The sequence below is a fragment of the Corvus brachyrhynchos genome, unplaced genomic scaffold (genome assembly GCF_000691975.1).
Source record: "Corvus brachyrhynchos isolate BGI_N302 unplaced genomic scaffold, ASM69197v1 scaffold79, whole genome shotgun sequence".
Taxonomy (NCBI): Eukaryota; Metazoa; Chordata; class Aves; order Passeriformes; family Corvidae; genus Corvus; species Corvus brachyrhynchos.
Genome location: NW_008240023.1, coordinates 1,464,842 through 1,478,812, shown reverse-complemented (window position 1 = coordinate 1,478,812; position 13,971 = coordinate 1,464,842). Strand labels below are relative to the sequence as shown.

The following is a 13,971-nucleotide window of genomic DNA, read 5'->3' as shown; positions in this document are numbered from 1 at the left end:
TGCTGAACTGACATCATTTCCCTCTGGAAATGTTTTGCCAAAAGCGATCTGTGGATCACAAAAAGGTATGAAAAGTAGAAGAATGTTCCCTTTCCCTTCCCGTGCAAGGTGATGCAAACTATGTGCACATATTACACATGGTGTATTTTATTATGTTAAGGAGTAAGAACTACAGAAAACCCCAGAGCAGCTCTAAAGCAGCTAGGAAAAAAAAAAGGAGAAAACAAATCTACATTTGCTTTTCAGTCACAATTTCCATATTTAAAAAGGAGGAAAAAGCTCTTCCTACCTAAACCATCTGTATATACTGACCACGAGTAATTCCGAAATTCTATAAATCTATGTGAAATTCCATCACAGATCCTGGTCAAGAGCTTGCCTATGGAATTCCAACAGCTCTCAGTGGCATTTTCTGATGTCAGATGCAAGCTGAACCATTTCCTTTTCCAAGGCAGAGCAGAAGGTTCCATCACTTAATCATTCCCAGCACTTAGGATCAGACAAGTAAGGCAAGTTGCAAGGTCTGCATTAATATCAACACTCCAGCGACCTCTCACACCCCATGGCACAGTGAGAACTCAATTTTACATTAATAAACCCTAACACCAAACTGTTAGAAACTCAGAAGACACCAGGTATTACAACTTCCATAAATTACAGCCGAGCTCAAATGGCCCGTACAAGCAATTGTACAGTGATAAAGCCTAAGTGGATGATATTTAAACAGATATTTGATTTATGGCAGAATTTTACATCGTGCTGGAATTCAAATGACAATTTACAAGCCCAGAGACGAGAAATCCCTGTCCCATGCAAACTGCTGTTTGCAGTGCTCTGTCAGAAGAGCGGAATGCTGAATCCTTCAGGAAGGAATCCTTCCCTCTGACGGTCTCGGGGCACAGAAGCCAAATGATAAAACAGGACATTTAAAAAGAGAATGAACCAAGCTGCTGCTTCATCCCCCAGGTAGGAAATTACATCCTTGGTCTTCTCAGAGTGAAGTCTGACAAATCTCACATTTGCAAGGCAGCTGCCTGTGGTTCCCGGCACCACAAAAACCTCTGATGGCAAATTTGAGGGTTTGTCAGTCAGGCTCTTCAGAGGTGCACGGATTGTGACGACTGGGGAACAGACAGATCCATCTCTGTAGTGGCATCAGCACCACTAAAGTCACAGAACTGGAAAGGTTGGAAAAGCCCTCCAAGGCCATCGAGTCCAGCCTGTGACCGTCGCCCAGCCCAGAGCACTGAGTGCCACATCCAGTCGTTCCCTGGGGCACCTCCAGGCCGGTGACTCCGAACCTCCCTGGGCAGCCCATTCCAAAGTCTAATCACCCTGCCTGCGAGGAAATTCCTCCTGATGTCCAACCTGAACCTCCCTCCCCTGGCCCAGCCTGAGGCCGTTCCCTCTCCTCCTGTCCCTGTTCCCTGGCAGCAGAGCCCGATTTCCCCCCCGGCTGCCCCCTCCTGTCAGGGACTTGTGCAGAGCCACAAGGTCCCCCCTGAGCCTCCTTTGCTCCAGGCTGAGCCCCTTTCCAGCTCCCTCAGCTGCTCCTGGGGCTCCAGCCCCTCCCCAGCTCCACTGTCCTTCTCTAGACAAATTATTAACCATCATGAAAAAATTGTATTTCGGACTGAAATCGGAGATGCCTCAGGGGAGTCCTCCCGGGCAGCTTTTCACTGAAGCCTCAGAACAGTCCTGTTAAGAAAATTAGCAGGCAAAGTGGCCTCAAGTTGTGCCAGGGGAGGTTCATACTGGATACTAGGAAAATTTCCTCACTGAAAGGGTGGTCAGGAACTGGCACAGGCTGCCCAGGGAAGTGGTGGAGTCTCCATCCCTGAAGTGTTCAGAAAACATGTGGATGTGGCACACGTAGGGATTAGCGGTGGGGTTGGCAGTGCTGGGTTAAAGGTGGGACTTGATGATATTAGAGGGCTTTTCCAACTGTAAAAATGTTGTGATTTTATGAAAACAAGAGCTGGATTTGCAGGGGAGGAATTGTGGGATGCACAGCCTAGAACCGAACTTGCACACCCGAACAGGCCGCGAATGGCTCCCCTGAGACCAGAAATCCTCTTGTTCCCCAGCAACGAGCAACTACAGGTAATTCTGGGTGATAAAAAGAAAAAAAAATCCATCAAGGAGAAGATTTATCAGAGGAAAAAACCTCGCAGGCTTCCAGCAGGATCCTGGAAAACCTCTCGGCCAATAGCTGGAGCAGCAGTAATTGTTCCAAATCTATCAATAAAGCTGAGCTGCTCCTTCATTGACTGCAAACACCAATTTCTTTCATGGGGGATTATAAGTTGATGTTCATGGTCTCTCTACCACCATTAGGGTGATAAACAGTTGAAACTACATCAGGATCTGACACGCAGATCAATTCTGGGTCCATAAAGAATCTACACAAGAGGTTCCTGGACAGGGATTTACTGCCCCCAGTTTTTATTCCCTCTCGCTGCTAAAATTACTTCTGTCAAGCACTTACAAGAGTACGGAGGAGAAAGGGGAGGGGGGGAAAAAAAAGGGAGGAAAAAAAGGCAAAAAGAATTAATTTTTCATGTGCTGCTGGAACAGCCTTTTGAAAATTCGGGAGTTTTTAAGGCAAATATGTTCCTGCTTTGGAAATGATGCTGAACAGCAGGTGGGACTGAGCTAAATAGTGAGCCAGCAGCACGAGCTGCTCACTATCCAGCACGCAGCAATTTGAAACACCAAACTAAGCTGTCGAGATTTTCTCCCAGGGCAGTCGCGGGCTTCATGTTACCAGCGCCAAATTATATTAGACATTTAATTTTAAACCTCAGGTACTTAAATGTAAAACCTTACAACAGTAATAGTCATAAAGCAGTGGGGCATTCCATTTCAGAGAATGGATTTTTCTATTTTTCCCCTTTAATTTAACCAGCACCTCCTGTTTTGTGGCTCTGCCCACTACAAAGTAATTTATCTAATTAGGAGATGTTCACAGCTGCTTGAAAGACAGAAGCCCCAGGAAACCAAAGGTCTGGTTTGGAAGACTTTGAAAAGTTCTCTGGAGCCACACAAAGTATTAATTTAATGTGAAAAAAAGGTGCAGAGAAAAATTGAATCCCAATATGTTATTTTGTCTACAATAAAACCATGTGACAATAAGCAGGCATATTCTCCAGTACATTGGCATTTGAATTCCAAAAGATGCTTAGCTTCTTGCCATACCTGCTGCTTTCACAGTATTAGCTTTTTATGACTAAAATTCAAAAATCTTTTAATGGAGAAAAAGCCCCCAGAAATTAAAAAGGGTTTTTCATGCGTCAACTTGCCAACATAAAGGACACATCTCTGAGCTTGCCCAAAGATGATACACTCAGGGCAATCAATTATTCTTGAGGTTCTGTAGGAGTTTTGGTGCGATACTTCTGAGTCTGCTGACCCTGAGTTGCCTAAAACTCGTCGCTAATCCAATTTTCCCCCCATATTTATAAAAAAACCAAACTTAATTTTTTTTTTTTTTTAATATTAGAACCTCTGCAAGAAATTATTCACAAGAACTCACCAGTCACCTGCAATTTCAAAATAAATATTTCATAGGTAATTCTGGCTGTCGTCTCTCTTGAGGCAGAAGTAATCCCATACGAATGTCAAGTCAGAAAAAGGTACTGCACATATGGGGGAGTGCAGAGAGCTGGGGTGGGAGAAAAGGCTCCCTTCACCAGGGAAGGAATTGCAAACCAGCTCGGGATCAGCAGCAGGAGCAATAAGTCCAGCAAAAATATAGCATTTTGAAGTCAAGGGGATGGCAAAAAGAAGGAATTCAGGTGCTATTCCTACTTTTTAAGATTCTATTTCCATGCCACTTGTAGGAATTCACTGAGTTTTGAAGGTTTGAAGATTTTTCTCCCCTGCAGCCTCAGTTGTAGCATCTGGCACAGGGATGGCACCTGCTCACCTGCCTGCAGGTGTGTCAAGGTGCACAGGACTGCAGCCTACAGCTCTTGGTTTCCTCCTGGAGCCAGCACTCAACATTCTCCATCTTACCTTAGAAAAGCTACAGGATAAAAGGCACCAAAAAGCCCAAACTTTGGTCTAAGATTTTTAGAAGGGAGGTAGAGTTGGGGTGGATTAAAAAGATAAAGCAGCTCTGGAAAAAAGAGGCAGAAAATACATGGTTTTAAGTGGGAAACCAGCTCAGCATCCATGCAGGGCAATGCTGCCTCCCCTAAAAGCTTAACCAGGAGTGGGTGAGCTGGGTGGGCACAGAAGAGAAACAGGGCTGAAGCCTTTATTTCACTGTGCTGCTTCACAACATCCCTGCCTTCCTGCAAGGCTCCATCACAAATCTCTTAGTCAAAACCTGGACCATTTAAATCCAAATTCTCCTGAAGGTGCTGCCCTCACATTCACAGCTCCAGAAATGTCTGTGCTTTGGTAACCATGAGTTTGATAGTTGATGCCACTCAGAAACAAGGTGATCACGGATTTTAGACCCTCTGTTCTCCTAAGGTGGCACCAAAAACCTGTCCAGAGCTGCTGGAAAACCCAGAGATGCTCTCAGGGCTATGCTCAGATTCAGACCTTATACAGGTACAGAGATATACATGGAACAGGTGAAACAGTTCCCATATCCCCCCTAACTGTCCCCATTTTAGGGGCAGCCACCAGAAACAGCATTCCTCCCCTTGTTTCTGACCTACTCACCCTGGTCTGGTAGCAAATACCACATCTACCCTTTAAAAACAACCACCCACTGTCTCACTGCTACAATCTAATAATTCCTAAACACCATCAGGAATAGTGTCTGCTCCTTTTAATGCTGTTAAGTGCTCCACAGAGGAAACACTAAGACTGTACCAGGAGTGTGCAGGCATTAGAGCAAGAGCACAGCAGAGAAAGGACATGCTGAGGAGAAGATCTGGAGGGTCATTGACTGCTAATACCCATCACATGGGGCAAGGAATCTGAGTATCAAGCAAACAACCTGTATTATGTGGCTGCCCCATCCCTGGGAATGCTCAAGGCCAGGTAAGACGGGGCTTGGAGCACCCTGGGATAGTGGAAGGCATCCCTGCCCATAGCAGAGGATTTTTAAGGTCCCTTCAAACCCAAACCATTCTGGGATCCTCTGATTATGCACCTGAAATAAAAAGTAAGCAGTATTGTAACTACATTAGCTCTTCATGTTGAAAAAAGAATCACAGAATTCTTTCAGGCTGCTCCAAGCCCCAATGTCCAACCTGGCCTTGGGCACTGCCAGGGATACAGGGGCAGCCACAGCTCCTCTGGGCACCCTGTGCCAGGGCCTGCCCACCCTCACAGGGAAGGATTTCTCCCTAATTTGCAATCCAAACCTCCTCTCTTTCAATTTAAAGCCATTCCCCCTTGTCCTGTCACTCCATGCCCTCGTAAAAAAAAGTATTCCACCGATCCATTCCCTTTTGCCTAATCCCGATTCTTCCCTCAGGTGCTGCAAGGTCGGCACCCAGCAGCGCAACGGGGCCGCAGAGCTTCATTTTTATTTATTTATTTTTTCCTTTTGAAAAAAAGCAAGAGCACCAAACTGCCCCTTCACCCCACAGCACGTGACCCCCCCCAGCTCCAGGTTTCTTACCACTGCTAATGCCAGAGTTGGCAATGACTGTGGCCTCGCTCCACTGATCTGCACTGGAGACCGAGTAGGAGCGCTGGTGCATACCGTCCGGGCGGCTGTTGAAGGACACCAGACTGATCCCACTGGCCATCTGAGACACAGATGTGCTAGTAGTCACGTTCCCTAGGCACAAACGGAAAACAAATCGTGTCAATAGAGAGGACAAAAGGGACTTTGCATCAGGGTGGACGGGGGGGTATCTTAACAAGAGCAGAAACAGCCACGCAACGACCCTCCCTGAAGCGCTGGAGCTGGCGGGCCTGAGACCAGAGCTTCCAGCAGCTCAAATCCAGCTAAGAGGACAAAAAAAAGCCAAAATTTGCACGGTGTCACCTCGTTCTGTTCGTTCACCTTCTGGGAAACACCATCTTCCACCACCCTGCTAGCAGGCACTCTCTCTGCAGCTTCTCTGCTTGTTAGACTGCGCACAGAAAATCAATCTGTTCCTGAAAGCCACTGTTTGTACAACTGAGCTGAGACAACTGAGCCAACTCCAAGAGTTTAAAACAATCCACCTCTAAGTAATACCTGAGGCAGGTATGTGCCCCAAGAATACAGTGATGGGGAGCAAATGACAGCCAGCACTGAGAGACCAAGGGGAAAAAAAACTTTCTTGGACATTTAATCTTAATAACAACCTTGTGACACAAAGCACACATTGGACTGACTGCAAGGATCATTCCTGGGTCTCATCCCAGGAATGGGAGACAGAAAGGGACACAGGACGAACAGCCTTTACCCAGTAAACACTCCTGTATTTTCATGATCACTGAGGCCTAGGACATTAAAATGCTGGGAGCTGTGCGCGAGGGGGTGTGACAGGGACAGGTTTCTCACCATAAAACAGGAGAAGTGGGATCTGGTTGAACTCATTTTAGAGCAGGAACAATTAAAACCTTTCTGGAAACTCAGGTTTCTGATGGTCTTACTTACAACTTGCTACGGGCCAAACCCTGCTCCACGGTTTTGGGTTCTGAGCACACTTTGCTCCGTACCTAGCACGGGTCTTGCATATCAAAAGCCACAAAGAATTTACAGTGCCAGTTTCATTGCTCATGGCAGGCTCTCTAAAGGTGCCCCACAGGTCCCCTCTGGATTGAAGAACACTCTTAAAAAACACATGCAAAGGGAAAGGAGCAGACGCAATATTATAACGTACCCTCACACTTTGCATTTCCATTGCACCTTCTACTGATGAGTTCAGAAAAATTAATGAATTAATTTTCAATGCTCCTGTGAGGTTGTTAATTATCTGCTATCATTTCCCCCATTTTTCAGAGGTTAAATGACCCAGGGCCACAAAGGAAGATTGTGGCAGGCTTGAAAATAAAACCCAGATCTCCTGACTCCCAGTTCTATCATTATGTCTTTTCCCAGAGCAGCCTTTGGGAAGACAGCAGAGCTCAGTGAACTACTTTGTGTTTATTAGAGTTGGCATAATTGTCCCTTTCTCTCCTCCCCTTTCCCAAGACAAAATCTCCTCTTTAGTCCTTAACATGGATCCATCACAGTGCCTGTGTCTTCAATGCACTTACTCAGCCCTCAAGAACTTCTGCATGGCAATCCCTGCTTTGCAGGCATGAAATACGGACAGAAAAACTCATTTCTTTAATTATGCAAAGTCTAAGGTGGCTTTTGGAACCATGTTGGGACCTCCCAAGGCATGAGACTACAGAGCAGAGGACTAAATTGTAATTCAGTATCTTAAAACCACAATAGAAAATGAAAACATGAGCTGACAGAAGTTGTGTTTTGTGCTGTCTTAAAGGAAATCTCTCCCTCCAAATCAACTTCTGTGATGCTGCCGATGCTCACTTTGAAATCACCTTTTCCTCTGGTTTTCACCATCCAGAAAAAACTATGAACATTAATAAATTATTTTGATGATGCACCAAATTAAAGGGAGTGGCTAATGCGATTGACTAGAGTTTGAGACAGAGTGGATTCTACAAACTCGAGATTTAGGCCAACATAGACACAACAGAAGCAGTGACATTTTTATGCTGACATCTTCCACCTAGTCCACAAGTTTTTGAACACCAGTGTCCATTCACCTTCAAACCATGATGCAGAAACAAAACCTTGAAAAGAGAATACCAAGATTTCTGTGTCCTCATGTCAGCACCAGAAGCTTTACTCTCACCTTAAAGCCATCTGAGGAAACTCCAACCCTACATTTTGGCATGAACCTGTTGAGAAGTGACTTATTCTGGAAACCAAGGAAGAATTCTTCTTCCTCTGCACCTCTCTCAAAGGTATGGGCTGCTAGCACGGAATAGGTGCCAAGGGCATTCATGTGACACTTCAGTGCTCAGTGACGAACCCAGCCCAGCTCCCCTTTTTCCTACTGCCATAGCCTGGTAACCTTCATCCTGCAACCTTCATGATAATATTTGCTCAGGATTAAATTCCACTCTGTCCAGGTGTATTTTCATGATGTATCAGACCATCAAGCCAGAATCCACGAGTAGGTATCAGAAGGGCCAGACTACAGAAAATAGTGTGCTTCTTCCTGTCTCCCTCCTCGATCTGTTTAGCACAAACTTGTTACTCAGAACCTTATTTAAAAATCATCATTTCCCAATCCATCACTAACTCTTCCACTTTCCAGTCTAACTGCAGGACATGTATCCCACACTAGGTGCTGATGCTGCCGCCCCAAAACAAGGCCTGCTGCTCTGTGCCACGCAGCCGCGTGTGCCACACAGAGCTTCTCCAACACAGCCCCATCTACAGTGGGCAAACCCCAATCCAGGCCTGGCAGAAGCCCTTTGACTTTCCTCAGGGATAAAGCTTTAACAGCACAAACCAGCTCAGTCTTTCAGCAGACAAGCGGGAGAGAGTGAAAAAGAGGAGGCCAGCAGCACTCAGTGAAAATGCTGAAGATCTCCCCACCCCTGGCAGGGGGGTTTGGACCAGATGAGATTTAGGGGTCCTCCCAACTCAAACCATTCCGTGGTTGTCTGATGTACGAAAAGCAAAGTCTGCATGTTGGGTTAGGCACGTGAAGCCTGCACATCCTGCACCTCTTGTCCCACACCCATCTCCACATTAACCCCGAGCTCCCGGCCTGCTACCCTGGCCCACGCTGGAGCTGTGAAAGAGTTGCCTCTTCAAATGCATCCTATATGCATCAGCTGGTTGCTCAAGTTGATTAGCAGGGGGCAGTTAAATTACTATGCTAATCCATGTATTCTCAGCACTGTTTCCTTGATATGGATATGTGTATATGCTTACTGGGAAGCCTTGATTAGTTCAAGCTTCAGTGTGTCAAAGGCTCCAGATTCTTTCCAAAGAATAATTTTAGCTGTACTCACATCCCTAAAGTGTGGGAGCTGATTTGAAAAGGTACTTACCTCTACCATATGCTATTTTTCTTTAAACAATTTGCATTTCAAAGGGAATATGGCATTTATATTTGAATGAATATCAGTATGTTGCCAGAACTTGTCTCAAATGAGCAAAAAAAAAGATGCTGGTCTCCTATTGAACAGAAATGTTTTCATCTACCAAAGGAGCATCAAAGGAAGAGTTCCTCTTTCTAGCTCTAGACAGCTTTATTAAAACTATCTTTTCTGATGTTATAAAACACCCCGTTACGACCGCGCTTACAAAACGTTCAAACAATTAAGCCCCACAAAACCCATCCAAATTAAGATTCAAGGTAATTTCCAGGTTTGGCCACTGCTCAGCAGAAGAGCCCACAAGAGAAGTGAGCGTGCTCACACAAAATCCCACTGATGTCCCCATTTATTCAGTATAAATCGCTGTAAAGAGCAGGTGGAGACAAGAGGAATTAAGCTGAGCAGTGCCTGTGTGTGGAGGAGCTGAGGGAAACAGACACTGGGGGCAGAATGAGAACAAGGGAGTCACTCTGGCTCTTCACACGCAGCCCTTTTGGATTTCCAAAACAGAGCAGGAACGCAACACTCGGAAATGATATGGAAATAACCAGGATTTGCACAAACACAGGACCAGACAAGAGGTGAACAGTGTGTTGGTAAAAGCCAAAAGGTAAAGGGTCTATTGTAAAAATTGTAATAAAATATGCAATTCAGGTTAATACAAATGCTGTCTTACATATATGCAGTGACTTATCCATCAAAAAAGAAACCACTCGTGGTTTTGGTCATGGTTGCTCCTGTAATGGAACAGTGCGAGGGACAGCACGTCAGCAACCCCTCTTTTGCTGGTTTTTAACTTAATAATCCAGTGAATCATCACAGGTTAGTGTAACAGACACATCATTTCAAGCCTTCACCAACTACACCACCCACTAATTACGAATGCAGAACGAATGTAATTCACAAGCAGACCCTGAGAAGTGAGATACGAGTGACACGAGCGATACAGGGCACCAATGATTTCCATTCCCTGCTGCAGACACATCTGTGATTTCCCCCAAACAAATCAGCTACCAGAAGTTACATCCTCAAGTGCAACTAATATACTCCTGGATTTATGAGACGAGCAGTCAGTGCAGGAGTTGTGAAGCAGAACTATATTTTTCCGTGAAGCAGCAGCGTATGAGACTCGCAGAGGGGCTGCACAGAAAGACTGAATCAGATAAACTGCAGCCCTACTGCTCTGCTTTCACCATGTTTTATTTGTGCCAAGCTCCTCGTGTTCCTGATGAGCTTCTCGTCCAAAAAAAAAAAAGAGAAGAGAAGAGAAAGAAATAAACCTCTTAAGGCCAGAGGGCTGCGCTCACCAGCTGTTAGAACTAATGAAAAATACATTAGAGTTGTGGGTCAGGAAATCCTGACTCTTGATATCAGAGGGTTAATTGTTTCAAATCGTGTTGGGTCAATTTGTGTTGCAGGAATTCTGCCTATTCTTGAAATGCCCTCTAATTCAGCACCAGGCACTGTCAAGTAGGTTAGACTGGCTGGGGGCTGCCCGCTCCAAACCCACACCCAGCACGGCTCCCTCGAGTCTCTTCAGGCATCAGGGTGGAGAGGGAAAGGGAGATGTCCCCATTGCTGTCTGCAAAAGGATGGGAAGCATTCCCTTCCCATCCTCAGTTCTGCATCACACTCGGGAATTAACTCGCAGAGTTGTGCAGCAACCTTTCCAAGGGACAAACCTTCCCTGAGAAGTGTCTGGACTTCCTGCCTCTCCTGCACCTATAGATAGGAACCTTGGCACCAGGAACACGTGGGGATGGCTCTTCAGGGTTCCATCAGTTTGCTGCCTCAGCATCCATCTTTTCCAGGTGCATCCGCCTTTCTGGGCCCACTCTGGAGATCGTGTGCTGCACTGAAATCTGGGAAAACAGCAACTTAAAGCTTCCTGCCTCTCCCACTAAGGAGTCAGTCTGCACTGGGAAGGGAGGGACTGCCCAAGCGTCTGGTCACGTTCTGAGGAGACTGGGGGGCCTGGAGAGCTCCAAATTTCATAGTCAGGTTCTTGAGTGGGGTGAAATTCCCTCAAGTATTGCCATGGATTCCGCTTCATCCCGACAGCAGTGTGCAAACAGCACGTGGTCTCTGCCCTGGGTTTATCAGGCACCTAAAATTACTTGAGGTTACTCATACGTGAAACAAGAATGAGTGAGAGGGAGGGTTGGAAACAGGGGATCTCCCAGGTCCCTTCCTACCCAAACCACTGCGACTCTGTGACAAAAATCTTTACAAACCACACTGGTTCCAGTGCTGAACCTCTCCCTCAACACACTGACAATCATTTCCAACACTGCAGCAGCAAACTTGCTTGTGAGTTTTACCTAGTTTTAAAACTTTTTTTTTCCCCAGAAGCATTTATTTACTGAACAAAATTCCTGAGGACAAGCAGCTATTCCTAGAGGAAGCCCTTCCACCTCCATCCCCACCGAACTGGGCTCGATTAGCAGCGCACAAACCGAGTGGGGTCAGTACTAATGAACAAACAAGGCAGTGCCAAGAAATATCCTGGCAGTGAAGGACGTGGTGCTGGGAGTATAACGAGGAAAGCCATTATTCTCAGAGCATGCCAAAGCAACACAGCAAGTGTGGAGGAAAATTAAGTCATCAGAGGAGACATCTCTTCTAAAAGAAAGTTAAACCCAACATCTTCACCGCGGGCTCCTGCTCAAGATCCCCGACTATTTATTCTGCTGGGATCAAAGTCTGCTTTCCTTTCCTGGCAGGCGTATGATTATTTTTTCTGTAGTTTTAACAAATAACAGCAATAAATTAGATATGCCTGGCTTTCTGGGCAAGTCTTGATTGAGGTTATCTGCTTGTTCAGGGACTGCAGCTTTAAGACCCGGAGGTGAGAGTTTTGCACTGGCAAAAACTCTGCTTTGTGTTGCTCTAATTTGGTTGTGAATCCCGACAGGAACCACGGATTTAACTCTGCAAAAAATAACAGCAGAGATCCAAATCATTCCGAGGGAGGTACAGCGGAGCATTGCAGGGCCCTGAGGCAACGGATGTGAAACGCTTCCCAATCCCTTTGCCTGCCTGTGGAAACTGTCAATAATGGAATTGGAGAGGGGTGGTGGGTCCTACCTGCGCACTGAGATGAACCAGGCTAACTTTGGGAGCTTCCCACGAGCTCCAACCCACCCAAAACCCTGCGAGCTGCAGCCAGAGCCCTCCTGGGGTGGGGAGGGACCACTGCAGGCATTCACCGCCTCTTCAGGAACCGGAACAAAGAAACTTTATTTTTGCAAAAGAGACAATAGATACGAACGCGAGATGACTCTTTTTTTTTTTTTTAATAGCTATTGCCACTGTAACAGCAGCTAAGTGAATGCATGTCTGCAGTGCGAGCAGTTTTGATAAACAGCCTCTGCGGGCCACACAACGGGGATAATGTATCCTTAAGTACTGCCAATGAGCTGCCATTCTGCACAGCCAATTACTTCTGTGCGTCTGTCACTCAAAGGAAAAATGACTGAGCCCATTAGATCAAACCTTTGTCACTGTTCCTAATGCACTCTTAGGCCTCATTAATCTGAGGGAGCAGCAACACAGCCGCCGGTGCCTCATTGCCTCCCCCACAACAGGCCCACGTGAATCTTCTCATCTCTCCCCCAAGTGCACCACGTTAATCAAGCTCTCCTTATTACCCCGGTCCCTGTCACGGCGGAGAGCGCTCTCTCTCTTAAATGCTCTCATTATGGTCCATCTTTAGAGCCGGCTGAGTGGAAAAAAAAAAAAAAAAAAAAAAAAAATATTTTTTTAAAAAAAACCAACAAAAACCAGTGCCAGAGAGAAAGAGAAGAGGAAAAAGCAAGTCCGATCACATTAATATTCATGACAATAATTAGTATTCTAGGTCACTGAATATTCATGCTATTAGTTTGGTTTTTTATGGGTTTGCTGGATGTCCTGATTGCTGGAGTGTGGAGGAAAACAGCATGGTTGGGACTTTAGATGTCAACGGCAGTTCAATACTCCAAACACATTTGTGAATTTTTTTTTTTTCTCCCCCGTTCGGTAAATCAGCTTCAACCCTCCCGATGGCTTTAATATCTTAAAATCACTGGGGGGGAAAAGCACAAACGATCCTGCAAAGGTCTGAACATCCAACCAGTTCGTGCTGCAGCGTGTGACCGTCAAGACACCGGGATTGCATCGGGTGGACAAGGCAGATGTGGGATTTTATCCAGGATAAGGCGCCACGGAGGCATGAAAATCATCCAGAGGGAAACAGGCACCGACCGCGGGCTCCAGTCACCTGCCTGAAGCTCCACGACAAATTCCTACCTCATCATCATTAGGGATTTGCCCACCTCGAGAAAGGATCCTCAGACATCTTGTTCTTCCTTTTTTTCCCTGAAGAGAAAAATCTCAGCAAACTCACTTTTCTCAGTTATTTTATCTAATATTTGTTTCATTAGGGTTAATGCGTGCTCTGCTCCCCTCCCCCCACTGGTAAGGAATATAGGGTACTAACAGTGAAAGTTTCTTTTTCTCTAGTTCTGGAAAGGGCAAATCCTAGTCCAAAGGAACCGGGGAAAACGACCTTGAGGGATCCCCCTCTAGTGGGATGAAAGGGAAATCCCGGATGCGTTTGAAATTGGGCTTTTTCCCTTTGAAACGAGCAAACTGCCAACTTCTCCCTCCCGTCGCTGCAGCTGTGTATCACTGAGCCAACAGCAAAGCCACCCAAATGGAAAACTGACTCGGGTGAGCAATGACAAAAGTAAGTCACAAACTTGCAGCTGCACTCAAAACTCGCACTCGAGTCAAAGCGCGGGGAACATTTGGCGCGAAGTCACCTCACGTCCCTCGCCCCACCGCAGGATTGGCGAAGAGTAACTCCCAACAACCAACCTCCTGGCCATGTGGGAACCACACCAGATCACCTCCCAGCAGGGAATTCAGAGGAGATTCCAGAATTCAGGACTCGGTTCA

The 13,971-nt window shown here is 46.1% G+C and overlaps 1 protein-coding gene across 1 annotated transcript in view; it reads right to left on the bottom strand.

Moving 5' to 3' along the window:
* The window catches only part of AGAP1 (ArfGAP with GTPase domain, ankyrin repeat and PH domain 1), a gene marked incomplete at its 3' end in the record, with an annotated part of 282,469 nt that overhangs the window by 88,025 nt on the left and 180,473 nt on the right, over window positions 1-13,971 (bottom strand). Inside the window, exon 14 of the mRNA XM_017743360.1 lies at window positions 5,588-5,749. Coding sequence (XP_017598849.1) covers window positions 5,588-5,749 — 162 coding nt within the window. The remainder of the gene's footprint in view (window positions 1-5,587; window positions 5,750-13,971) is intronic.